At 39.9% G+C, this 27,296-nt stretch overlaps 2 protein-coding genes across 7 annotated transcripts in view; one reads left to right on the top strand and one right to left on the bottom strand.

The window, feature by feature from the left end:
- Window positions 1-26,901, bottom strand: part of ACTR3B (actin related protein 3B) — an 88,487-nt gene extending 61,586 nt beyond the window's left edge. For 2 of the 5 annotated variants that reach the window (XM_082473818.1, XM_082473811.1), the window contains exons 1-2: window positions 25,887-26,062; window positions 10,160-10,215 (exon numbers count right to left, since the gene is read on the bottom strand). In XM_082473818.1, the coding sequence (XP_082329944.1) occupies window positions 10,160-10,215; window positions 25,887-25,930 (100 nt within the window). In that variant the 5' untranslated portion in view covers window positions 25,931-26,062. Of the gene's footprint in view, window positions 1-10,159; window positions 10,216-25,886 lie in introns of all 5 variants that reach the window. The other 3 variants (XM_082473812.1, XM_082473819.1, XM_082473816.1) reach the window with 3 other exon arrangements.
- Window positions 25,687-27,296, top strand: part of XRCC2 (X-ray repair cross complementing 2) — an 86,124-nt gene continuing 84,514 nt past the window's right edge. Inside the window, exon 1 of one of the 2 annotated variants that reach the window (XM_082473829.1) lies at window positions 25,687-25,796. The gene's annotated coding sequence lies outside the window, so the exon portion shown is untranslated. The remainder of the gene's footprint in view (window positions 25,797-27,296) is intronic. The other variant, XM_082473830.1, reaches the window with a different exon arrangement.

Genomic DNA, 27,296 nt, shown 5'->3' with positions numbered 1-27,296 from the left:
ATTACAATTCCTTTCCTTCTCCTCTTGTGTTTGCTAAATTATGTTTGGCAGTTAAAGCAAAAATTATAATGCTAATGAGCTTCTCAATGTATAACCTCAATTGTAACAGAAAGGGAGGAGGGTAAAGGGACATAAAGGGAGATAAGGTTTCTACATGTCAATGAAACTGGTAAATGCTGACACCACAGACTAAGAAAAGCTATGTATATATAAGGTAATAGCTACAGCAACCACTTAAAAAGCTCCACAGAGAGAAGCACTCAAAAACACCACAGATATGGGACTTCCCTGGTGGTCCCGTGGTTGGGACTCTGCGCTCCCAATGCAGGGGGCCTGGGCTCGATCCCTGGTCAGGGAACTAGATTCCCACATGCCGCAACAAAGATCCCGCGGGCCACAGCTAAGACCCAGCGCAGCCTAAATAAATAAATAAGACACCACAGATAAGTCAAAATGAAATTCTAAAACATACTCAAGCAATCCACAGGAAGTTAGGTAAAACAAAACAAAGAAATGAAAAACAGAAAGAACAAACAGAAAAAGAACTAATCAATAATCACAATAAATGTAATGGTCTAAACACACCAGTTAAAAGACAGATATTGGTAGAGTGGATTCAAAAAACATGACGGAACTCTACATTGTCTACGAGAAACTCTCTTCAAATATAACAATATACAGGCACACCTGGTTTTACTGTGCTTTGCTTTTATTTAGTCTTTTTTACAAATTGAAGGTTTCTGGCAACCCTAAGTTGAGCAAGTCTACTGGTGCCACTTTTCCAACAGCATTTGCTCACTTCATGTCTCTGTGTCACATTTTGGTAATTCTCACAATATTTCAAACTTTTTCATCATTATTATATTTGTTAAGGGGATCTGTGATCAGTGATCTTTGATGTTACTACTATGATTTGCTGAAGGCTCAGATGATGGTTAGCATTTTTTAGCAATAAAGTATTTTTTAATTAAGGTACATACACTGTTTTTTTAGACATATGCTATTGCACACTTAACAGATGGCAGAACAGTGTAAACATAACTTTTAAATCGACTGGGAAACCAAAATTTCGTGTGACTCGCTTTATTGTGATATTCACTTTATTGCAGTGGTCTAGAACCAAACCCACAACATCTCCAAGGTATGCCTGTATGTAGGTTAAAACTAGAAAGATGGAAAAAGATACTCCACAAAAATATTAATCAAAGAAAGCATGAGTGGCCATACTGCTATCAGAAAAAGTAAACTTTATAGCAAAGAAAATTACCACTGATGGAAAGGGACATTAAATAGCAATAAAGAGTCAATCTGTCAAGACAGAGCAATCCTAAACATGTATGTACCAAAGAATGCTGCAAAATATGAAACAAAAACTCAAAGGAGAAAAAGACAAGTCCACAATTATAGATATAGACTTTACCTCTCTCTCAGCTAGTGATGGAACAAGTAGAGAGAAAATGAGCAAGGATATAGAAGAACTCAACACCATCAACCTACAGGATCTAACCGACATGAAGAGAACATTCCACCCAACAAGAGCAGAACACACATTGTTTTCAAGTGCACATGGGACCAAAATAAATCTAATACTGGACCATAAAATGAATCTCAACAAGTTTAGAAGAATTAAAACCATAAAAGTGTGCTTTCTGACTACAATGGAATTAACTCAGAAATCAATAACAGAAAGATAATGAGAAAATCCCCCAAATACTTGGAAACTAAACAACATAGTTCTGAATAATCCATGGATCAAAGAGGAAGTCTCAGGGAAACTAAAAACTGCATGAACAGAATGAAAATTAAAATACAAAATATTAAAATGTGTGGGACATAGCTAAAGCAGTGCTAAGAAGGAAATTTTTAACACTACATGCTGACATTAGAAAAAAGAAGTCTCAAATCAATAATCTAAGTTCCCACCTTAAGAACCGAAAGAGTAAAATAAACCCAAAGCAAGAAAATGGAAGGAAATAAAGAGCAGAAATTAATGAAATTTAAAACAGAGAAAAATCAATGAATCAAAAAGCTGATTCATCGAAAGTTAAAACTTTTGCTCTGCAAAAGACCCTGTGAAGAGGATGAAAAGACAAGCTAAATGATGGGAGAAATGACTTGCAAACCACATATCTGACAAACGACTCATATCTAGTATATACAAAGAACCCTGAAAACTTAACAGTAAAAATACAAGCAACAGTATTAAAAAATGAGCAAAAGACATGAAGAGACATTTCAAAGAAGATATTCAGATAGCAAATAAGCGCATGAAAAGATGTTTGCCATCAATGGCCGTTAGGGAAATGAAAATAAGGAGGAGAATGAGACATCACTGCACACTTACTGGAACAGATAAAGTAAACCAGTGACAATGGCAAACGCTGTCAAGGTGAAGCCGGCTCTCTCATACATAGCTGGTGGGAGTGCAAAATGACTCAGCCGCTGTGGAAAGCACTCTGGTAGCTACTGAAAAACACTAAACGCAAACTTGCCATATAACTTGCGCTATACATAGGATCTGTCCAGAGAAATGAAAAATTATGTCCACACAAAGACCTACACACAATTGTTCACAGCAGCTATATTTGTAATAGCTAAAAACTGGAAATAACCGAGATGCCCCTCAAAAGAAGAACGTTTAAACATCTGTGGTACACATCCACACACTGGAATAATACCACTCAGCAATAAAAACGGACAATCTACTGATACATGCAACAACCTGGATGGAGCCCAAGGGCTTTATGCCAAATGAGCAAGCTAATCTCAAAAGGACACATATACTGTATTACTCCAGCTCTATAACATCCCCTAAACAGCAAAATTATGGGGACGGAAACAGATTAGTGGTGGTCAGTGGGCAAGGACGGTGGAGGGGAGGGGTATACGTGTAATTATAAAGAAATAACATGGGAAATAACACGTAATTATGAAGTAATAATACGTGTAATTATAAAGAAATAATACATCTTTGTGGTGATGAAATAGTTCTACATCGTGACTGCAGTGGTGGTTACAGGCATCTACACATGGGATAAAATGACAGAGAACTGCACTTACACTTTTCCAACGTCAAACTCCTGGTTTTGATATTGTACTATGATTGTGTAAGATGTAACCTTTGGCAGAAACAGGAAAAAGGGTACACAGAACCTCTCTAAACTCTCTTTACAACTTCCTGTGACTCTATATTTCAAAATAAAATATTTTAAACACAAATAAAATATAGTTGTAAGGTATGTATGAGCTTGTAAATTATTTAAACAAATTAAAAAATAAAGCACCTCAGTTAGCTATAATGATGAATCAAAACTAACAAGATGGGCTTCCCTGGTGGCGCAGTGGTTGAGAATCTGCCTGCCAAGGCAGGGGACACGGGTTCGAGCCCTGGTCTGGGAAGATCCCACATGCCGCAGAGCGACTAGGCCCGTGAGCCACAATTGCTGAGCCTGCGCGTCTGGAGCCTGTGCTCCCCAACAAGAGAGGCCGCGATAGTGAGAGGCCCGCGCACCGCGATGAAGAGTGGACCCCACTTGCCACAACTAGAGGAAGCCCTCGCACAGAAACGAAGACCCAACACAACCATAAATTAATTAATTAATTTAAAAAAAAAAAAGAATAAAGAGACTTTATTAAAAAAAAAAAAAACTAACAAGATTAAACTTAATAAAGAACAATGTAAAAGTTCTGCAGATCAAAAAAAAAGTGTATGAGTATAGAATGTGTATAACCAGAAGACATAAGCTATTCTCCAAGTGCTAAAAAGTCATTGGAAGGCAATCTAAGGAAAATTATCAGGGAGAGTATATCTAATGAAGAATACACCTAAAGATTTAGATAAAAATTCTATATCTCAAGAACACTTGCTACAGCAGTTGACAGACAACAGTAATTATTTTTTAACATTTATTTATTTATTTGTTTGTTTATTTGTTTGGCTGTGCCAGGTCTCAGTTGCGGCACGCAGGATCTTTGTTGCTGCATGTGGGATCTTCGTTGCGGCACGCGGGATCTTTAGATGCGGCATGTGGGATCTTTTAGTTGCAGCGTGTGGGAACTTTAGCTGCAGCATGCAAACTCATAGTTGCAGCATGTGGGATCTAGTTCCCTGACCAAGGATCAAACCCGGGCCCCCTGCATTGGGAGAGCAGAGCCTTAGCCACTGGACCACTAGGGAAATCCTGACAACAGTAATTTTTAAAATAAAAATATCCAGTATATTTCTCAAAAGAATGTCAAACATTTTACTAAACCTTCAAACAATAATTCCTAACTTATATAAACTATTCCAAAGAACAGAAAAGAAAGCTAACAACCTCATTTCATAAAGCCAGTATAATTTTGATGTACAAACCAAACAAAACTAGTACAAAAAAATTATAGACTAATCTCACTTTTGAACATAGATAAAAAAATCCCAAATAAATATTTGCAAATACAATTCAGCATGTACTTGATATTTCATAACCAAGTAGGGTTTATCTCAAGAATAAAATAAAAGACCATTCAACATTCGAAAAATATATCAATTAATTCATATTAGGAGCCTAAATGTCAAAACCACATAATCATCTCAAGAGATACACAAAAAGCCTTAAATGTCAACATCTATTCATAATTTTAAAAAAAATTTTTAAAAACCTCTTATTAAACTAGGGATACAAGGGCACTGTATTAACCTGAAAAAGCATTTCCACAAAAACCTACAACAATCACTAGTAAAACAGTAAAATCATTCTTTTTAAAATCAGAAAGACAAAAGCACTGGCTATCCCCAGTTCTAGTCACTGATAGAAGCTCTAGCCAGTGCAGCCAGATCAAGAAAAAAAATATGAAGTACTGGGGTTGGAAGAGACAAAATAACCATTATTTGCAGTTAATACAATAGCTTACATAGACAACTTAAGAGAACCTGCAAGCTATTCGAACAAATAAGACAGGGCAGCAGGATTGTTGGATTCAAAAACAACTTTAAAAATTCAGCAGCATTCCTACTATGGTGGCAACAATTAGAAAATTTAATTAAAAAAAAAATTCACAACAGCAAAAAAACATAAAGGTACCTAAAAATAAATATGGCAAAAGGTATGTATGAGCTTTTTAAAGAATACTGAAAAACATTACTGAAAAACATAAGAGACATGAATAAACAATAAAACATACATACCATATTCCTGGATAGGAAAATTCAATTCATAAAGATATCAAATTTTTAAAAATACTTATTTATTTAGGCTGCGCCGTGTCTTCGTTGCGGCATGCAGGATCTTTGTTGCGGCATGCAGGATCTTTAGTTGCTGCATGCATGCGGGATCTAGTTCCCCGACCAGGGATCAAACTCGGGCACCCTACATTGGGAGAGTGGAGTCTTACCCACTGGACCACCATGGAAGTCCCAAGATATCAAGTTTTTCCCAAATTAATCTACAAATTCAATGTGTCTCTAATCAAAATCCCATCATAATTTTTCATTGACCTTAAACTGATTCTAAAATTTATGATAAAGAGTAAGGGCCTAAGAATAGCCAAGGCTACTCTGAGAAAGAAAAAGGAGGAGGAACCAGACCCACCGGATATAAAGAGACATGCCAAAGAAATAGTATTTAATACAGTATGAATTTGCAACAGAAAAACACCATAAATATTCCCAACCATACACAGTGCCTCAATATGATTGAAGAGGCACCCTCCAATAAGTGGTGCTGGGGCAACTGGCCTTCCATTTGGAAAACAATTAAATTAACTCTCTCTCCCACACCATAAAAAAAAAAAATTTTTTTTCTTCGAAGAAAATACAGACAGTCTTTATGACTTTAGACTATAAATGCATTTTTTAATAGAAACAAATTATAAAAAAGGTAAGACTGAAAAACTGAACTACATGAAACTTTTAAACTTCTGGGATTAAAAAATAATTTTAAAGACATCTTAAAATAGGAGAAGAGGGACTTCCCTGGTGGCGCAGTTGTTAAGAATGCCCCTGCCAATGCAGGGGACACGGGTTTGAGCCCTTGTCCAGGAAGATCCCACATGCCGCGGAAGAGCTAAGCCCGTGCGTCACAACTACTGAGCCAGCGTTCTACAGCCCACGAGACACAACTACCGAGCCCACGTGCCACAACTACTGAAGCCTGCACACCTAGAGCCTGTGCTCCACAAGAAGAGAAGCCACCGCAATGAGAAGCCCACGCACCGCAACCAAGAGTAGCCTCCGCTCGCTGCAACTAGAGAAAGCCCACGTGCAGCAACGAAGACCCAACACAGCCAAAAAATTAATTAATTAATTAATTATAAATAAATAAATAAATAAAATAGAAGAGGATATTTATAAGACATTAGTATTCAAAGTATACACAGAGTTTCTGTAACTCCATAAAAAAGACCAAAAAATGCAACAGAAAAATGGGCAAATACACAATGAAAGGTGCTCAACCTTCCTAGTAATCAGAGAAATGCAGACTTATAAAATGAGACATCATTTTACATTCATTAGACTGGCAAAAATTTAAGTCAAATAAGATCAACTGTCGTCAAGGATGTGCAGAATCAGAAACTCCCATCCACTGCTGATGGGCATTTAAATCAGTACAGGCGCTCGGAAAAGCCGTCTGGCAATACCTGACAAGGCTGAAGAGGTGCATACCTGAATGATGAAACAACCCCGTTTCTCATATTTTCTCTTGGGAAACTAGCACATGTGGATAAGAAGACACTTACTGTATCATTTTGTACAACAGAGAAAAAACTGGAAAATGCCCAAAGGTAGATTCACGTATTAGATTTCTGATCTAGACCTGTATGTAGCAACACTGACACATCTTAAAAACAAAATATTGAGGGTTTAAAAAAAAACAATGCAGGGCTTCCCTGGTGGGGCAGTGGTTGAGAATCTGCCTGCTAATGCAGGGGGCACGGGTTCGAGCCCTGGTCTGGGAAGATCCCACATGCCGCGGAGCAACTGGGCCCGTGAGCCACAATTGCTGAGCCTGCGCGTCTGGAGCCTGTGCTCCGCAACAAGAGAGGCCGCGATAATGAGAGGCCCGTGCACCGCGATGAAGAGTGGCCCCTGCTCGCCACAACTAGAGAAAGCCCTCGCACAGAAACGAAGACCCAACACAGCCATAAATAAATAAATAAATAAAATTTTAAAAAAAATTAAAAAAAAAAACAGTGCAGGAAGTTATTTACAGTATAATTATCATTTTGGAAATGTTTAAATTCACAAAATACTACATACTGTCATTGTATCCTGTATCTGTAACATAAGGATGAAGCGTGGACTGAATACAGCTAATGTCCAGCAAAGGAGGGAGAGCGGGGAAGGACTGGAGGAGAGAAAAGGGGGCTGGCACTCACACGGATGTATGTCTGTATTACGTATTTACAAGATGCAATTGTGTTAACATTCGTTCATTCCGGGTGGTAGGTAAATGGGTTTTTGTTATATTATCTTTCTTTCTGTCTTTCTTTTTTTTTCCAAAATAAAGATTTAAAAGACATTCAGAAACAAAAGCATCTCTGGGCTGAATCCCTGTCTCCAGTCTAGACCTTTCCCCAGAGCATCAAACCTTTTACCCAGTTGCCTACAGGACGTTTACACCTGAACTCTTCGAACACCAACTGTCTACAATGTACTTACTTTCTCCTGACCCCTCCCACATCCTCTTTCTGTGGATGTGATCACCACACATACACTCCTCTGCCTGAAACTTTTCAATGACTCTCAACATTCTCCAACAACCTAAAGGAAAAAAAAATAGGTAGAGAAAACCTTTCTTCAAACAATCAAGCAAATTCTGCGCAGAAGCTCAAATAAATAAGATACAGGCAGGGCTGCCCTGGTCGACCAGGACAGGGCTCGGCGACTCTCTAGTCTGGGACGAGGCCCCTGAGGGAGCCTGGGAAACAATGTGAAGGTTCCCCGTTTGCAAAATAAAATGACAATTCCTTAAGATACAAGTGCTGGCCTTCTACACATTCCCAGCCCGCTCTCCTGCCACCCTCTGCCTGGGAGGTGCCTCCCCTCTGTGCCCACCAGAACCAGAAAGGCCCTGTTCCGGCACTCTCCACACAGCCACACACGTACAGACAAGCTCCCTTCTCTCTTTGGAAGCGAAGCCACTTTGCATCTTGAACTTCACCTTGTGAACAGAGCCTCTGTAACCACAAACAGGGTTCGGTTGCCAGGACTGAGAGGGCAGCAGGTCTGCTGCCCAAGGTACCCGAGGCCCTCTGTCCACCTGTCCCAACGCACTCCCTTCTGCCCCCCGTGGCTTCTCTAACTCTTGCAACAAATTCAGCCAAGGGTATAGCTCTTCCTTTACTCCTGCCTCCTTGACCTTTTTCTTTCTAGCTTCTCCCACTGCTGTTCTCAGCACCAGTGTGAGAGCTGCCACGCCTGCTGACAGTGAATGGAATCCTGCTAATAGCTGACTTCAATCCCCTCTCTGTTATTGATGACAGGTGAAGTGGGGCGGCCAACTGAAAGCTGCCGACAGTTGTATTAAAGCAAGAGGTGCAAGGTTATCCTCTTAGAGCTGCTGCACTTCACAAGGTTAAAACTAATCTGCTTTGAAAAATCGGAAAGTCCAATTCCAATTCACCAGTTCAGCATGGAATGATCCAGTTCTCTGGCATTCACAATATAAAATTCACAAAAGACTGATCTATCCTACGGAATGCCAATTGTTATGGACTGAATTGTGTCCCCTCAAAATTCCTATGCTGAAGCCCTAACCCCCAATGTGACTGTATTTGGAGATGGGACCTCTCAGGTTAAATGAGGTCCTAAGGGTAGAGCCTCAGTTCCACAGGACTGGTGTGCTTATAAGAAGAGGAAGAGATACCAGAGGTCTCCCTCTCAGCCATGCACAAAAAAAAAAAAAAGGCCATGTGAGGACACAGTGAGAAGGCACCATGCAGAAGCCCAGGAGAGAGGCCTCACCAGACACCCATCCTGATGGCACCTTGATCTGGGACTTCAAGCTTCTATTCTGTGATAAAATCAATTTCTGTTGGTTAAGACATCCAGTCTACGGTATTTTGTTATGGCAGCCCTAGCAAACTAATACAACAGATCATGCATTTAAAATGAGGACCAGCAGACCAATCACGCCTATTGTCGAGGACACCCCGTCGTAGTAACCGAGCATTTAGGCCTAGAAAACCGAGCTCATGAGCAGTTATCCAGCAAGCAAGGACCTGCCTGGAATGAGGTGAATTAACTGTTCTCAAGGAATGAGGGTGCCCTTTCTAGCGATGTGAATACCCACATCCACCAAAAAGCCTTTAGTCTCCCTTGAACAAACACTAGTAACTGAGCTCCTTCCCCACTGCTCCGCCAGGCTGCTCACGCTCCACAGTGGTCAGAACCTGTTTCTCCAAAGTCCCTGAGCCCCTAACAGCTTACAATTCCTCAGATCGTGACGTATCTTACAAGGGCTACATTTAGGAGGCAGAACTTCACTTCACTCTTGACTGACGTACCTGCCTCTTTGGTAAACGGTCTCCAAAAAATAACCCAGAAGTTAAACAGTTTCAGAGAAGAATTCTACCCTGCGGACAACCAACCTGACCTTGGGGTCTCCTGTGAATAAAGAGTGGGCAGGATGCACTCTGGCCAAAATGTGGGCGTTTCTTCCCTTATTATGCTCTACTGACTAACATTTAAACAAAGACAGAACACTTCAGAACATAATAAAACAGGCCTCTCCTTTCAAAAAAAAAAAACTTTCAATAAAGTGAATAGTGTAATACAATACATAGTCCACCAAAGTGCTAAGTTAATAAAACTGTACTTAACCTAAAATTACAAATTAACCTTAAGGAACCACATATACTTCTTGTAAGCAGCTCAGACAGGTATGACTGAACGACGGCCTCTGCCAACCACCCAAGCTAAAACTCCAATGACTGTGACAAAGGACTGTATCAGAAGAGAATCAAAGGACTAGAAAGTTGGGGGGGTTTATGTGACAGCTACGGCCGATAGCAATACTCAGCAGCCAGATGCCAACATAAATAACTCCCCAGTAACCAGAACAATCATCTAAAAGAAGACGGCAAGTAAATTCATGTACCTTGAAAAACAGAATTAGCATGTTTAGAACAATTATAAGAAACACAATCCTTTATAAACCGAGGGTGGAGCGTTACTTACATGAAGGAATAATGAACTGTGGCTCAGTGTTGCCTGCGTAGCCAAGCTTGGTATACCTAAAAGCACAAAGTCATCAACACATGTTTAGATAATAATACTCTCCTCTATATCCCATTAATGTCTTTTATTACAAGCTCTCCAAGTCCTAAAATATCAAGACTGAAAATATGCCCGTGAAATTAAAGAAAAAAAAAAAAAAAAACCTCGTGATGACTAAGAATCAAACGCTAATTTCAGATAAGCAAGCAGTTACAAAAACATAAAATATTATGCCTGTTTCTACTGGAAAAATTCATATATTAACACATGAATTACATTTGTGTATCCCTAATAATTTTAAGGTGCTTTTATATTCTTTTAATCTTTACAAAAATCCTACAAAGGAAGTAAATATTATCCCTGTTTTGCAGATGAGAAAACTGAGGCACTGAGAAGTTAATTAAGCTGCCCAAAGCCAAACAGCTAGTGAACAGAAAAAGAACCCAAATCTAAATATGCAGGCTCTAATTCCAGAGCTGCCTCCCAAAAAAATGTACTTACTTCCCAAACTTCATGAACTTTTGGGGGGGTTAGGGAATCCCATAATTTTCTTAAAGTGTCATGGCACAGGGCTAGAAGAGCTACTGCCAGGTCCTGAGAGTATCCGACAGAAGCAGCTCTCTATCATCTCGTTGCAGAACGAGCCCATCTTCTGTCAAGATACTCTTTATGATGGATTCCAAAAGTCTTAACTAAAATGAATGCCAAAATACTACCATCTGTTCCAAAAGCATTTGCTTATCTCCTAAATAAAAAAAAAAAAAAAAAAGAAAAAAAGTGGGGCGGGGACCACCCCCCAGAACCATCTGCTGGAAATGTGCCCCTGGAAAGACTCCTGAGTGCCACCTTCTCAGCAGGCCCTCTGTACCAAGCGGTCAGGTCGAGGCGAGGAGCCATCATTCTGCAGTAATGTTCCCAAGGAATAAAAACACTTCCTAGCAGTGCTGAAAGCAACTTTATTAATTCATGCTATTTTACAAATTATTTCAAGATGCCTGATACTAAATTTTTCGATGTGATTAATACATTCCAAGTTCTAATTAATTAATTTTATGATTTTTAAGTGTATTTTAACCATATGCTAATTTTACTATTTTTGAACACACATTAAATAAATAAGGTTTAGGGAGACAAAAAAAGCAAGTCGGATCCACTTAAATCATGCCTCACTGCTCAGTCTCCGAGGAACTAAGGTCTTGGTGTCACAAGAGTTCGGGCAAGGCCGGGCCCTGAGACCCGTCAGGCCCAACAAGGAGTTTATAAAAGGCAAGACCCATCTGAGGGCACTCCCAAGTTCTACCCAAGTACACAAACCAAGTGGACCCACAAGTCCTCGACTCCAGGGCTCTCCAGACCCAAAAGGAGAGTCGAAGCCAACCCAGAGCCCAGGGAAGGCAATATATACTGAACTTTAAGAACTCCGGAGCATCTTCAACTGAACCATTTTTCTGGAAGTAAATCCCAAATAACAAATATAAACAAAGTGAATGACTGACCCAAGGCTAAAGAAGTCCAGAGAAGCTAACAAGCAGGCCAGAAATCCCTAGAATCACTGCACTGTACCTAAGTCTGTGCTTTTAACAGGGGCCACATCGCTCACCAGCCACACCACCCACCTCGTACTTCAAGAAACCCACCCTCCCACACTGTTAGGTTATAAATTGCAGGATGACCAGAACAGGGTCCTTCTTCTTGATTTTATCTCCACCCTGGCACAGTCCTGGCTGTGGCAGACACTCCCTAAGTATCTGCTGAATGAGTTCTTACCAGGCGTAAGAAAAGGCAATCACTGGCAAACTGCTGGGGAAGGAACCAGTGTTTGAAAGGGGGGGATGCTGACAGTCAGAAAAACAATTTGATGGGACAAGAAAAGACCAAAGACATTGTCTGATACAATCTCTCACACTTGGTTTTGTGTAATAGGGTTATTTCAAAAAGAAAAAAACCTGAAACAAATATGAATACCACTGACCCTCTGAACAACACACATTTGAACTGCACGGGCCCACTTATGTGTGGATTTTTTTTCAATAAATATACAAAAATATATGTGTAGAAGATCGTGCGCAAGACTTACACTGAACTGGATAGCCTATCCTTACACAGGCAAAAGGTTAAGTGATATTTAATATAAAATTAATAATGAATCAACTATATACTTCAATAAAAAATAAAATGAAAAAATAAAATAAATAAAATTAATAATGTGTTTGTTTTCTTACTTTGCTTTCAAAGAGTTACATTACAGTATGCCTCTCTCTCTCTCTCTCTCTCTCCAGTAATTAGAGAACCTGCAGACCAGTCTATCATCACAGGTAAGTGGTGGTGTCTAAAATGCAACAATGCTTCCAATACTGTATTATGAATATGACTGTAATACTGTTTGCCATAAAAATTCTATAACAATTCATCCATCAGTGTATAGGCTGGGCTACCGAGAAGCAGATGTATTAATTACACTAGGCTTCCATCATACTGCTGCCTCTTCGTTATTAATGCTTGAAATGCATTGTAAATAAATATGAGTGCCTTTTTCACATTTTCTTTTCATTCTTGATGTCTAGTGTTAGTAACACATATAACATCTACAGTGTTTTGTATAATACTGATGTAGGTACTGACAGATGATTCATCTTGTAAACAGATGATGTAAACTTACGGTACCAATAAATACAGTACAGTGCTGTAAATGTATTTTCTCTTATGATTTTCTTAACAACATTTTCTTTTCTCTAACTTACTTTAAGAATATAGTATATAAAAAAAAAATATAGTATATAATACATACAACAAAATATGTGTTAATCGACTGTTTATGTTGTCAGTAAGGTCAACAGTAGGCTATTAGTCGTTGTCTTGAGAGAGTCAAACGTTATACACGAATTTTCAACTGTGGGGCGGGGGGGTCTGTGCCCCTAGCCCCACTGTTGTTCAAGGGTCAACTGTATAGAAAAATTCTAACATTTATTAAAATTAGGCACTAAGTATCATTCATGTCCATTATATTACTTTTGGTATTTCTGAAAGGCAACAGAGTGTACTGTATTGGTTGTGACCATGCACTTTGGCACCAGACTGCCCGAGTTCAAATCCCAGCTCTGTTATTTGCCAAATGTGTAACTATCTGTACCTCAGTTTCTCCATCTGTTAAAAGGAGTATCATAATACAACCTACCCCCTAGGATTAGTGAGTTAATATATTAAAAAGATAAACAGAACGAGCACTACAACAGTGCTAGCTATATGTTTCAGTTATTTTTTACTATTATTTTTCTGTATGTTTGAAATATTTCCTAACTTAAATTTTTGGAAAAAATTTTTTAATTAATTAATTTATTTATTTATTTACTTTTGGCTGAGTTGGGTCTTCGTTGTTTCACGCAGGCTTTCTCTAGTTGCGGCAAGCGGGGGCTACTCTTCGCCGCGGTACGCAGACTTCTCATTGCGGTGGCTTCTCTTGTCACGGAGCATGGGCTCTAGGCGCACGGGCTTCAGTAGTTGTGGCTCGCAGGCTCTAGAGTGCAGGCTCAGTAGTTGTGGCGCACGGGCTTAGTTGCTCCGCAGCATGTGGGATCTTCCCAGACCAGGGACCGAACCCATACCCCTTGCACTGGCAGGCGGATTCTTAACCACTGTGCCACCAGGGAAGTCCCTGAAAATTTTTTTAAAAAACAGGACGTTCTGTGTCCAAAATCATATTACTCAGTCTTTCTGCCATGCCCACTCTAAACACCACAAACTAATTTGTGAAGTGATGGAGATAAACTGCACTGGCAGTGAAACTAAAAGTACCAGGTGTCCTTCAACAACCATGGCTCAACTCCATCCCAAGTTCTGTGCCCTGCAATCATAAACAATGGCCCACAGCAGCAAAAGGTCAGGCTGCAGAAATGCATGGGGCCCTTTTCAGGCCCACAGCTCTAAAATTCAACTATATACTGATGATGCCACTACCACATGCCACTTGGCAACAGTTGCTAGAGTGTTCAGATTCTGAAGTCACCACGTTCTGAGACAGCACAGCCTTCACAGGAGGGAGGCTTTCTGTCACAGAATCACATGAGTACCTTGCAGCAGTAACATTTGGCAAACAATGATCTTCATGACTGAGGCAAACTAACATTAAACTATATTAATATTTGTAGGTACTAACAACTAACTATGAGGTTTTCCCTTCCTTTGCTAGCAAAACTGAAACCATTAAAACCACTGGCAAAAGCACAAATGACTCAGATCACTTTATGGTAATTTAATGTCTTTGAATCTTCCTGTGCTATTTTTTATATAGCATCAAATATACTTGAGGTTTTCTCACTTTGAATAATCACAACGTAAGGAACATGTAACAATATTTTTTAAGAGACACTCAAATTTTAAATTTTAACAAAATCTTCATCAATGCAGTTTCATATAGAACTTCAACAAGACCCTATTAAACAGAACACTGTAAATATAACTAACAAGTGTTCCTCCTAAAATTCTCTCCTAGGAGGACAACCCAGTGCTAGATTGGCACACCCGATTAGAGATGATCTTACAATGGTGCAAATATACAAAGAACACAACCAAAAAGAAATCAACAAGTAAAACACAACTCTTAAACAGGTAAAGTGTTCAAGACACCATTTATGCAAACAAAGAAACATTCCAACCAGTTTACTAGCTAGAAATTATGTAGCAGGCATATACGAGGACACTGAGAGAGGGAGAGGAGGGGAAACACGGCCCTTGTCCTCAAAATGTTCCCCAAAATGTTCACCTGTTAGACTCACAAACACAGAAAACAAACTTATGATGACCAAAGGGGAAAGAGGGGGGAGGGAGAAATTAGGAGTTTGGGATTAGCAGATACAAACTACTATATATAAAACAGATAAACAACAAGGTCCTACTGTACGGCACAGAGAACTATATTCAATATCTTGTAATAATCTATAATGAAAAAGAATATATATATGTATAACTGAATCACTTTGCCATACACCAGAAACTAACACAACATTGTAAATCAACTATACTTCAATTTAAAAAAAAGAAAAATGTAATGTAAAAGTAAATAAATGAAAGCCGTACAATAAATGATGTGAATTATACTTTTTTTAAAATGGTCACCTGTTAGAAACATGATTTCAGATTGAGTTTTTCACAGTAGCATGGCCCACATTATCTGGCAGGTGAGTTTAAGATCATCTGGGTAGGCATCTAGAAAGAATGTACCAAGCCTGACTGATCAGATCACCTGGGAAGCTTCTGAAAATACACATTCCCAGGGCCTGTCCCAGAATCACAGAGAAGGAGCCTAGGCATCCGTATTTTAAACATCCCCTGCCCCTCCCCTGCCATGGTTCTGGTGATCAACCAGCCCAGGAATCACTGACTAAACTATACCACATGCGATCATCTGTGAACGTTTATGTAACGCAAGCTCCCCATCCTCAAGCTCACGTTCTAACAAAACCATCTACACCTACCACATTATCAGATAAAATGTACCTATAATGTTGAACTTTAATACTGGCTAGAGGCTCAGAAGAAAGGACTCAGATGTACCGAGTCTGTCTTATTTAGAATACTGTGTGTTTAAGTATTCTATGGGAAAAAAAATGTAGGAAATGCTTTTCAATGCAAACTATTTATGTAATTAAGGTGTGATGAAAAAAATCTAGTAGTGGAAAAAAAAAAAAGGCTCAAAACAGAAATAGTTAATCCTTAGGAAGAGATAATAGGGGGGAAAAAAATCTCTCAAACCAAAGGACAGTGAAAAACTAGAAGCATTCCTATTGAAGACAGAATGAAGCCAAGGAGACCCACCACCATAACTCTCATTTAACATTGTTTTGGAAGAACCAGATAATACAAATCACAAAGAACTAAATAAAAGGAATAGTACTGGGAAAGAGGAGGCAAAATTTATTTGTAAATCATAATTACAGACCTGGAATATCAAAGGAAATTAAGTGAAAAACTAAAAGCAATAGGGAATTCAGCAGGATGGCCAGTTACTCAATGAAGAGACAAAAATCAGCAACTTTCCTACCAGTAACAAGTGAGACTATACACTGGATGAAAACATCCCATTCACAACGGCAACAACACAGAAAAATACTACCCTTGAGAATAAACCATATGATGTGAGGAACTCTCCATATACAAGGAGACAAACAGAGACACCCCTTAGTCATACAGGATGAGTCAAGAGTTTTAAAAGAAACATCACATATCACTAAATTCACCTATAAATTTAATGTAAAACCATTCAAAATCTGGGCCAATACTGAAGAAGGTGGTAGTAAATTATACATGGGTGTTATTAAAAGGCTGAAGTGTCATTATAAAGAGAAGTTTCACATTACTTATCAACAATGTAAATGCATATACCATATTATCCAAATAGTTTTAAATGCATACACCCTACTGTCCAAATAGCACATTTCTAGGTATTTACCCCCACAGAAGCACTTTTACATGTATGAAAAGATATGCACAAAAAATGCTCTCTACAGCATTATAACAGCAAAACAACGAAAAAACTGGAAACACTCAAATGCCATAAATAGAGGATAAATTAAATAAACTATATTGCAATCATTCAATAAAATGCTACACAACCAACAAAAATGAAGCAGACTTATGTTACTGGCCATATATAGATACGATTTGAAAACAGTTGTGCTAAAAAACCAATGGGTCAACAATGAAACCAAAGAGGAAATTACAAGATACCTTGAGACAAATGCCAGTAAAAACACAATCCTACACAATCTATGGGATGCAGCAAAAGCAGTTCTCAGAGGGAAGTTCATAGTAAAAATAGTGGCAAAACAGTGTATTTTCATACTGTGAGGGAGTTAATGAGGCCCAGAGTGCTGGGTTCAAAGCGCAGCACTAGCTCTGTGACTTTAATCCCTCCTACTTTAGTTGCTTCATTGGTACAAGGTGAGTAATAACAATCCCTACTTCAATGTTAAACATTACCATTTCTGGAAAATATCTCCTAATTCAAAAAGTAAAAGGATCTCATAGTCAATAATTTTATTTTACTACTGAATGTTATTTGATGTGTAGTCATGATCTGTGTTTCTTCCATGAATTATCCTTGATAATTTTTCTACTAGACTTCTGGATCTTATCAATTTGTGTAAACTCTTACATATTGAGGATATTAATGCTTGCTCATATATATTACTAATTTTTCTGAGTTTGTTGTTTACCTTCAGTTATACATTTTCTGAAATACAATTGTTTAAATAATTTAGGTGATCAAATCTACCAGTTATTTTCCTGACTAATTTCCTTTGCAGTTTCTACCTTGAAAGTCTCTCCTTACACTAAAATTTTGTATCGTTTCTTCCAGTTCTGTGTACATCTGATATACCTGATACATGAAGAGACACATCAATCAGATTTTCCCAAACATGTGTACATAAGGAAATAAGATCAACAACTTTTACATTAAAAGGCTTTGGTTTTTTGTTTGTTTATTTGAACACCATCCTCCCAAAGGACAGCCAGCATGGTGGGGGCAAGCATCATTCTCAAAAATACATAAACTAAGCTTACAGACTGCCCGCCATATTCTCAAACTCAGTGCCACCTTCCACACATCCCCTGACCTGAGACCTTTTCTCATACGGAAATCAGGACAGACAGAAGATACGGAAACAGATCAATAGCTGCATACAGCAAGACCAAGAGTTACAACTCTGCCTGTTAACCAAATATGTTCTCATAGTTCAAACTTCCAAACACTCTAAAAAGGTACCTATAAAAAGTCTCACTCTCACTCCTACACCCATCTACCCCATTTCGCCTTCCATCCTATTCTCATGTATCCTCCAATGTCTCTTTCTGTAAATAAAGCATATCCTTATTTGCCCCAAACATTTTAAAAGGTCCTTGTGCAAAACTTCTTTCACTCCTCTTGTTAAAGGCCCCTCTGCCCACAGCAGTAACTGCCTGCAGTGAGAAGGATTAATCTGACTGCCGTCAACTCAACACACTTATATATATCCCGCCTACAACCATGTGTCTAGAGCAGAAGGTGACAATGTAAGCTCGATTAATTTATGTGTGAAAGTGGAAATGTCACATTTTAAAACAGTGTTTTTGAAACTGTATCCTGCAGGGAGGTTTTTTTGACTGAGACCTCTTATTAGGTCCAGTCTCCAACGCCCAACTTCAACCAGAATAGCTCTACCCCCTCCTAAGATGTTTTCAGTTTTTAAAAAAGTGACTACACTGACTCAGAATATGATTTTGATAAAACTAAAATTGCTCCCAGATCCTAATGATAGAGTTCTAAATAACATACACTCCCCACACTGTACACTGTATATTAACATATGATGAAGTTCTTCAAACGTTTCTTGGGTTGTCTGTCATACAGAAAAGGGTAGTCTCTGTTTATAGGACACAGTTAAACATGTAAGTTCAAATTTATTAATTATTTTATCTAAATCCAATATCCTTTTTTTTCTTTTTCTCTATTTGATCTGTAAATGTTACATTACCCTATATACCTGTCCATTTCTTCTTCTACAGCAGCATTCTTTGCCCTATGGCTAGTAAATATAAGATGATGATGTGTGGCCTCTTTGTGGGTTTGGCGCATTATCAAATGAACTCTGACTTCCAGGGTAAAATGGTGGACTAAACGTGATCTAATTTCACTCTGTTCCAAAGCCCCACTAAAACCAAAGCAAAATGATTTTTTGAAGATATATAAACCACAACAATAGGGAGAAAAGAAGAGGAGGTAACAGCAAAATTCTGGCCCTGGATAGCAGAGGATCAGTAGTAAGTGGCTTTGGAGGTGTACAAAATCCAGCAGTGGGCAAAGCTGAGAACCAGTCCAACACACCCCGGACCCTGAAAAGCCCCGGAATGGGTGGCTGCACAGGCACCTGTGGAACCAGGACTGAAGGGCCCAAAACACGAAGCTGAGGTGATACTGCCCCCTCCCGCCCCACACCTCAGGGTGACCACCCTTCCCTGACCCCCGCGTTCCCGCAAGCTGACTCTGGAGAGTGTAAAGCCAAGGGCCTTCGGACTCCCAAGTCACCTGGCCTGGGCGAGTCCGGGAACTATTCTGAAAAGAAAGGGGTTACCTGACTGAATACAGAAAAAAGCTGACAGCTCAGAGGCCCTCTCCCACGCCGTTCTCCGCCCCCAACTCAGCTCTCACAACACAAGCACCCAGACCCCACCCTCCAAGCAGATGATCAGAAGTATATCCTCTGGGGAAAATGACCAGCTCAAGAGGAAAGAGCCAAAGACCATAAGACCAGGAGATTTCCCAACAAACAACCCACCTATATCACCCCTGGTGAAGTTCAAAATCAATAAGCCAAATCTACACATGCAGGCACTCAATAAGGCAGCAGTAACTTTCACAAAGCAAGAAAAAATAAACAAGAAACACACGAGTGATAGGAGCACTAAACACACCATTCTCAGTCAAAGAGTAAGTGAACAAAAAAACTGGAAGACCTAAATAACATCACCAATAAGATAGCTCATATAGATATACACTGAACTCTCAACATACCAATAGGGAATATTCCTCTTTCCAAGTACATACAGAACACTCACAAAACGGACCATATCTCAGACACAGTGAAGTCTAAAGAACAGGATATAAACAGCACTCTGACCATAATGTAATAAAACTAGAATGAAAAACAAAATCAAAAAACAAAAAGGCCCTTTTACCTGAAAATTTCAAAACATACTAGTAGAGAAATATTGAGTTAAGAGGGAAATACAAAAGAAAAATACAGAAATGTCTTGAAAACGATAATGAGAAACTACACCCAAATCCCTGTAGGTAAGGGATACATACAGTTAAAGACATAACAGCCAAAATTAAATACTTTTTCAATATAAAGGGAAAATTAAAATGAATTTAATATCCAACTCAAAAACAACAAAAAAAGGAAGGTAGAAGAAAGAAATAAAGATAAAAGTAGAAATAAGTGAAAAAACAGAAAAATAACAGAACTAATAAGTAAACCCCAAGGCTTATCTTTTTAAAAAAAAGATCCACAAAATAGGCACATCATTAGGTAAGCCATGAAGAAAAAAGGATGAAAACAAAATAAATGTGAGCAACAAAGGGAAAAATAGCCATAAAAACAAAGATTTTTAAAAAGCATGAGACTACTACATACATAAATTTGAAAAATCTAGATGAAAGAGAATTGTTCTTTAGACAAATACAACATACCAAAATTGACTCCACTCGAGGTGGGAAGTCTAACCAGCCTTAGAAGAAATGTAAAGAACAGCAGGACTCTCCTCTCAAGAAAGCACTAAGCTCAGACAGTTTCACTGGGGAATTCTACCATGACCTTAAAACTCGGATAATCCCCAAACTACTTAAACTATTCCAGAGCACAGAAAAAGAAAGAAAACTTCCTAATTTGTTTTATGAAGAGAGTGTAACACTGATCCCGAAATCTGACAAAGAATGCACCAGTATTAGTATAACTCATACTAATACTGACATGAAAATCTAAATAAAATATTAACAGAATCTACCTACACATCAAAAAATAATGCAGCATGATCAAGCGGGGATTATTACAGAATGCAAGAGTGGTTCAATATTAGGAAATCCACCATATTAACTGGCTAAGGAAGAAAACCACACGTTCCATTTATTATAAAGAAATCATACAACATGCAACACTCATTCATGTTGTAACATTCCAAAATATAGCAGTTGACAGGTACTTTCTTAACATATTTGTATAACTTTCTTGACATATATTTGTATACGTGTGTAAGTATGTACATACACACAGCAGCCCAAAAGCCAGCATCTTACTTATTTTAGAAACACCAGAAACTAATCCACTAAAGTAAGGAACAAAAGGATAATGCCCACTAACTCCACTCCTATTTAACATTATTTGGAGGCAACAGCCACTGCAGTATGTCAAAATAAAGGAAAAAAAAAAAAAAGGCAATTAGAGCTCCTAAAAACGGAAAGGAAGAGGGAAAACAATCTCTATTTGCCAATGACAAAATTCTGTATCTGGAAAACCCTAAAGATCAAGGGAAAAATTCATACAAACAATAAAAGCATTTTGTAAAGTAGCAGATTATAAAATTAACACAAATACAGTTTATGCTGAACACCTGCTTTCCTTCTGATACTCTAGAATTCTGGTTTGTGCTAGGCAGGAGGTGCCATGGCCAGCCCCCAATAAAAACTCTGGGCACTGAGTCTCTAACAAGCTTCCCCGGTAAACAACGTTTCACACGTGCGTCACAACTGGCTGTGATTAAGCACATCTGTGTGACTCCACTGAGAAAGGATTCCGGATGCTTGCTCCTGGTTTCCTCCAGACTCTGCCCCATGTGCCTTTTTCCTTGGCTGTTCTCGCTTTTACCTTTTCACTATCATCCTGTGCTTGTTCCTAGCAAATCAACGAACCTGCGGGTGGTCTGTGGGACCCTCACTACACCCCAACCCATAAAGAGCTTCTGAAAATAAAGAAGCAAAAGACCTAAAACCCACAGAAAAACTGGCTAGAGAAATGAAGAGACAGAAAACGGAAACGCAAATGCCTCTTAACCATATGAAAAGATGCTCATCTTCCCACATAATAATATAAGAAACTCAAATTAAAACTACAATAAGATATCATTTCCTACCTTCTAGATTGGTAAAAAAAATTTTAATTTGGCAATTACTCTGCTGGTGAGTCTGTAAGAAGCCGTAGGCACTCTCACACGTTGCTGGTGAAGACACACACTACTGAGTGGGATTTGACGCTGTATAGCAAAATTACACATGCACTTACCCTTTGACCCAGAAATCCCACTTCTAGAAACCTATCTCAGAGATGTTCCAGCAAAAAATGCAAAAAGACAAACGCACCGCACTGGCTACGTTGCAGTCTTTTGATAATAACAAAATGCTCAAAAAATGACAGGGACATGTCTAAAGAACTCCAGAAACAGCCCGAATGGGCTTCTGCTGGCCACATCTGGACACTTTAAGCATCAGAACAAATAATGGCAATAAGAAATAATAATCCACTGAATATAGTACGAATGACATAAATAACTCTTTGAACAAGATAATAACCCATACAGACGATAAATAAATAAATGGGAGCCACAGAAAAGTGCATCCTTATAGTAAAATGTTAACTAATAAATGTAGAAAATACTGGAGTTTTAAAAATAAAACCACAATATTGCAACCATCACTGTCATAATCCATTAGAACAAGAATCACCACCAATGGATACTGAAACTAATGGGTGAAAGTTTAAGGAAGAACAGGGTATTTGCATAATCTCATAATATCTCTCCACAAATGACATTAATTACAAAGGGGAAAACAGTAACCGTCCAATGGAGAAATCTAGTCGACACCACCGTATCCGAATAATCCAAATGAACGCCATCAACTATCTTCAGCCTTCTGACAGGATGAGTAAGTTCTGGGGAGCTAATGGGCAACACAATGATTACAGTTCATAATACTGTTTTATACTTGAAAGTTGCCAAGACAAGTAGATCTTAAATATTCTCCCCACCAAAAAAAAAAAAAAAAAAGGTAATTACGTGACGGGATGGAGGTGTTAGTATCGTAATGTGATAATCATTTTGCAATATATAAATGTACCAAATCAACACGTTGTAACCTTAAACTCATGCAATGTTGTGTGTCAAGTACATCTCAATAAAGCTGGAGGGGAAAAGCCTTCTGATGTGATGCACTGAGAAGCTTTGACATCACTTCTGTGGTACTCCTGACAAAAATACACACCCTGTATCTGTCATAAAGAAACACCAGACAAGCCTAAATTGAGGAACATTATCCATAACTGACTGTCAAAAATGTCGCTGTCCTGAAAGACAGAAAAAGGCTAAGGAACTGGTCCAGTGAAACGAGACTAAAAAGACATGATGACAGGCACACACAGCGTACGGTGCCGGATGAGGGCAGAGAGCTGAGCGTCCAGAGGCATAATGGGACCGTTCATGGATCCAGACTTAGCAGACAACGCTACTGCATAAACGTTAAATTTTCTGATTTTGATCACTGGTCTGTGACTATATGAGAGAAGGTCTTTGTTTTCATAAAGGATACACTGAAGAATCTTGGTATAAAACAGCACGACGTCTGCGACTTACAAACAGTTCAGAAAAATGATAATGTGTATCGTATATAGAGAACAATAAAGCAAATGTTAATAGTTGGTAAACTGGATGGAGAATATATAGCAGGTTTTTCGGTACTCTTATTGCAGCTTTTCAGTAGATCTGACATTTTTCAAAGTAAGTTTAAAAATATAAAAATCTTCAAAAATACGAAAACTTCAGTTAAGAGAAGTAACACTAGGATTTGTGGGATATTCTCTGAACACTAAGCAGCCTAGTGATTCACTTAAGTAAATGAAGCTTCATCTCTGGAGCAGGCAGAGCCGTGGTCCAGATTATCGTGGCTCCCAGCTCACCTGTGCTCACTGAGCTGGTCTCAGGGCTCATCAGAGGAGGCCAGGCTCCCAGGATGAAATTTATTTGCAATTAAAAAATACTATTTAGTACACTGTCTACTCAATCATTAATGTCCACTATGTATAATTCAGTGTGAATTTTTCTGTTAGAATTTAGTACTAGGAAAAGTTTTTTCACCTGAGAAACAGGTATTTCTCTTCCTTCCCGATGACAGGAATTACATAACTGATGGTGACCCTCTTATAATTTTGTCAGACAGGAAGACTAAGGCCAAATGTGAGGCCGGCCGGCTGCACCACTAGTCTACAGTTTAGGGTGATGCCCCAGGCCCATTCTCTTCCTTGGTCCTAATTATTTTTAATCTGCATTTTACCCCTTTTTATTGTATTCTGAGGTAAAAGTCAATCCAAAAACCACTGAGCTCTATAGGAAATGTAAGAGCTACTATCATGCTTAAATAAATTTAGGCTCTTCCAGGCTGCTCCATCTGGCCACACACTGGACACTGGAAATTTATAATTAACCACCGCTGTTTCCACAACAGAACACGTCCATGTGAAACCCACTGGGAAGATTCCCGGCCACTGTTTCTAAGTCCTGACACCAAAGCCTACGACAGCCTGAAGACAATAACATAACTGGGCCATAAAACAAAGATATTCTGAAGTTACATCTCCAAGTGAGATATCACCTACCTCAAAAGGTCAAAACTGAGCAGCACATTTTAGATATTTACAGCAAGAATGATGAGTAAGGTCCCCAGCTTACTATCAGTAGAGGTATGACAAACCCTGTGGGCACATTTTATTGCTTCTGCCAAGAAATGCTTTGTATTTCAATAGTTTTACAAGACCAAAACCACAAAAACAAAAAAATCTCACGTGCAAATGTGAGAAGGAAAAATTCTTTTACCTGCTGCCTGCACTCTTGACACAAACAGACCTCAGGTGGGTGTGGGGTGAACACCAGTTCCTGGGAGGAGGGGTTGAATAAGGAAGCCAATGACTGGGTGGGGGGTTAATATCAGTACTGGTTTGGCCTTGGGTTTTGGGTAGCAAACAACTTCTAAAATAAAGAGCCCCGGAACTTCTGGTACAATGTGTATTTCAAAAAGGAAAATTAGTACAAGCAAAGAGGCAGTTTTTTCCAGCCTGTAACCACTACCGGCGGCTTCAGCAGCAAAAAGAAAGAAGGATCCGCAGAAGAAGAACTGAAGCAAATTAAAGAAGACACCCCTACAAGGTTGTCAAGGAAACTAAACCAAGTGCATTTCTCTACAGAAAAGAATCAAGGCTAAGGTGAACATACCACGGAATATTTTGCGGAAGAAATGATTAAAACCCCATCTTGAAAGATCTTGATGAGGCTAAATTTAGCAGGCAAGCTTGAATTTCTAAACCACCAGCTAGACGGATTCGGTGAACACCTTCCTAAAACCAGCGAAGCGGGGGCCACTGAAAGAAAGTGCAGGACATTTCCTAAGGTCTCTTTTGCATATCTCAACAACATCAAAAGAAGCAATCACACCCCAAAAGTAATGCGAAATAAAACCTATACCACAAACAGGCTTTCCCAAATTCAGACTTTCTGTTTTTCAAAATGGAGTCTTTTTTTTTTTTTTTTAAGTGAAAAGGCAACTCTACGCAAACTAAAGCAAGAGCTTAGCCCGAGAGAACCATTCACTCCTGGAAGAGAGCAGAGTGGGCTGCAAAAAAAAAGGTGTCAACTTGGTAGATGAATATAAAAACCTCCACAAGTAAGTGAGAATCCTCAGCAAGGAGAAATGGCATGCGTTTGGGAACCCAAAACGAGGGCCCCTTTTAAGAACGTGAGAAGGCAGGGGCACCGTCAGGCAAGCAGAAGGCAAGTGACGGCAGCGGGGTCGGCCTGCCCGAAAGCTGGCATCCCGGGAGGCCCCGGCCGAGCGCGGAGAGAGGAGGTGGGAGGCGAGGCGAGCCGGCCCGACTCCGCCCCTCGGTCCTCTTCGCATCAAGGGGAGCGAGCTCCGCGCGTGGCCCTCACGGGCGTGGAGGAGAGGAGCGGGGCGCGGAGACGGGCCGGCCGCCCGAACCTGCCCAGCTGTCGGCCAAGACCCGGGCCCCGGGCGGGGCGCCTCCAGGTGAGAGAGGGGGCGGGCCGCGAGCAGGTGCTCGGCGCCGGGGCTGGAGCGGGGCCGCGCGGGAGCGGGGTGGGCGCCCGCGGCTCTTACCCGGTGCCGCAGTCCACCACGCAGGGAGGCAGGGAGCCCGCCATGCTCGGCACGCGCGCCTCTCGGTCCACGCTGGCTGCCCGGGAGGCCCCGCCGCTGTCCACTTGCCGCGCTCACACCGCGCCGCCCGCTCCCGGGAGCCTCCGCAGCGCCTCTGCCGGGAGCCCGGATGCTCGCCGCCGCCCACGTGACGCCTCTCCTGACTGACCAATCACGGCGCGGGCACGCCCGCCCTGCCCCCCTGTCCGCCATCTTTAGTGCTGGCGGCGGAGCCTCGTTGCCCATACGTCCAACCTTGTAGCTGGAGAGACTGCGGGCTATTTTTAACTGACTTACGGTGAACGTGACCCCATTTCCGAAGGCTGACTCCTTCTCATCCTTTAAGTCTCCGCTCAAATGTCACCTTCTTAGATTAGTTGTCTGTGATCACCCACTGGGTGCCCTCCCTGCACCTTACTCTCTATCTCAACAGTCTATTGCTTTCATTCACAACACTTGGAGCAAATTTATATTTTTATTTGTAGTCTGTCCTCCCATTGGAATATAAACTCCGCTAGGATAGGGCTCCTGAATATCTTACCATTGATCACCGGATGCTTAGCACAGTATTTGGTGTATTCATGGGAGGCACCCAAATGTTTTTTGAATGAATAAAGAAAAAAATTGCCGTTAGAATTCTTATACCTACCAGAACACTGCATGCCTTCCTCTATAGAAGAAAAACCTATAAAACAAACGCATGGTCAGCCTTTAGGAATGAATGACCTTAGATTGGGTTAACACTACACCAAGATCATTATGGAAAATGTTTTCAGGTATCAAAGATGGGATGATGTCCAAAAGTTCTTACTGGGACCCTGGGACCAAAGTAAGCAACCACCTACCGACTGTTATGAAGGTACTGAAAGTCCCACTTCCTTCCTCCTCCCTCCCTATAATAAATTCCTGACATTATTTTTTAGGAGCTTTCTGGAAACATAGTTCCATGTAGTTTAACTGGTATTAAAAGCACATGGGTTTTTTTTGTTGTGTTTTTTTTTTTTTTTTGGAGGGTCTTGCCGGACGGCTTGTGGGATCTTAGTTCCCCCGACCAGGGATGGAACCCATGTCCCCTGCAGAGGAAGTGTGGAGTCCTACCACTGGACCAGCAACTTTTAAGTCCCTTGAAAACACTTTTAAACTGCTTTTTCCCTAGGAAAAGTAGTAGATTTGTTGGTCATGCTAGGTAACCCATGATCATTCCTTTTTTTTTTTTTTTTTTTTAACCTATTCAGCTCAAATAAGAGCCAGATCTAGAAATTTTTGAAGGGAACTAGAAAGAAAAGTAGAATGTGGGAAGAAAAGGAAAGGTCAGGAGTGTGGAGGAATCGCAGTATAGGACCCAGAGGCTGGGGGCAAAGGCTCACTCCT

This window comes from Balaenoptera physalus, assembly GCF_965194825.1.
Source record: "Balaenoptera physalus genome assembly, chromosome: 8".
In the NCBI taxonomy this organism is placed as follows: domain Eukaryota; kingdom Metazoa; phylum Chordata; class Mammalia; order Artiodactyla; family Balaenopteridae; genus Balaenoptera; species Balaenoptera physalus.
Note: the sequence above shows the minus strand (reverse complement) of the source record. Positions and strands in the feature narration are given on the sequence as shown.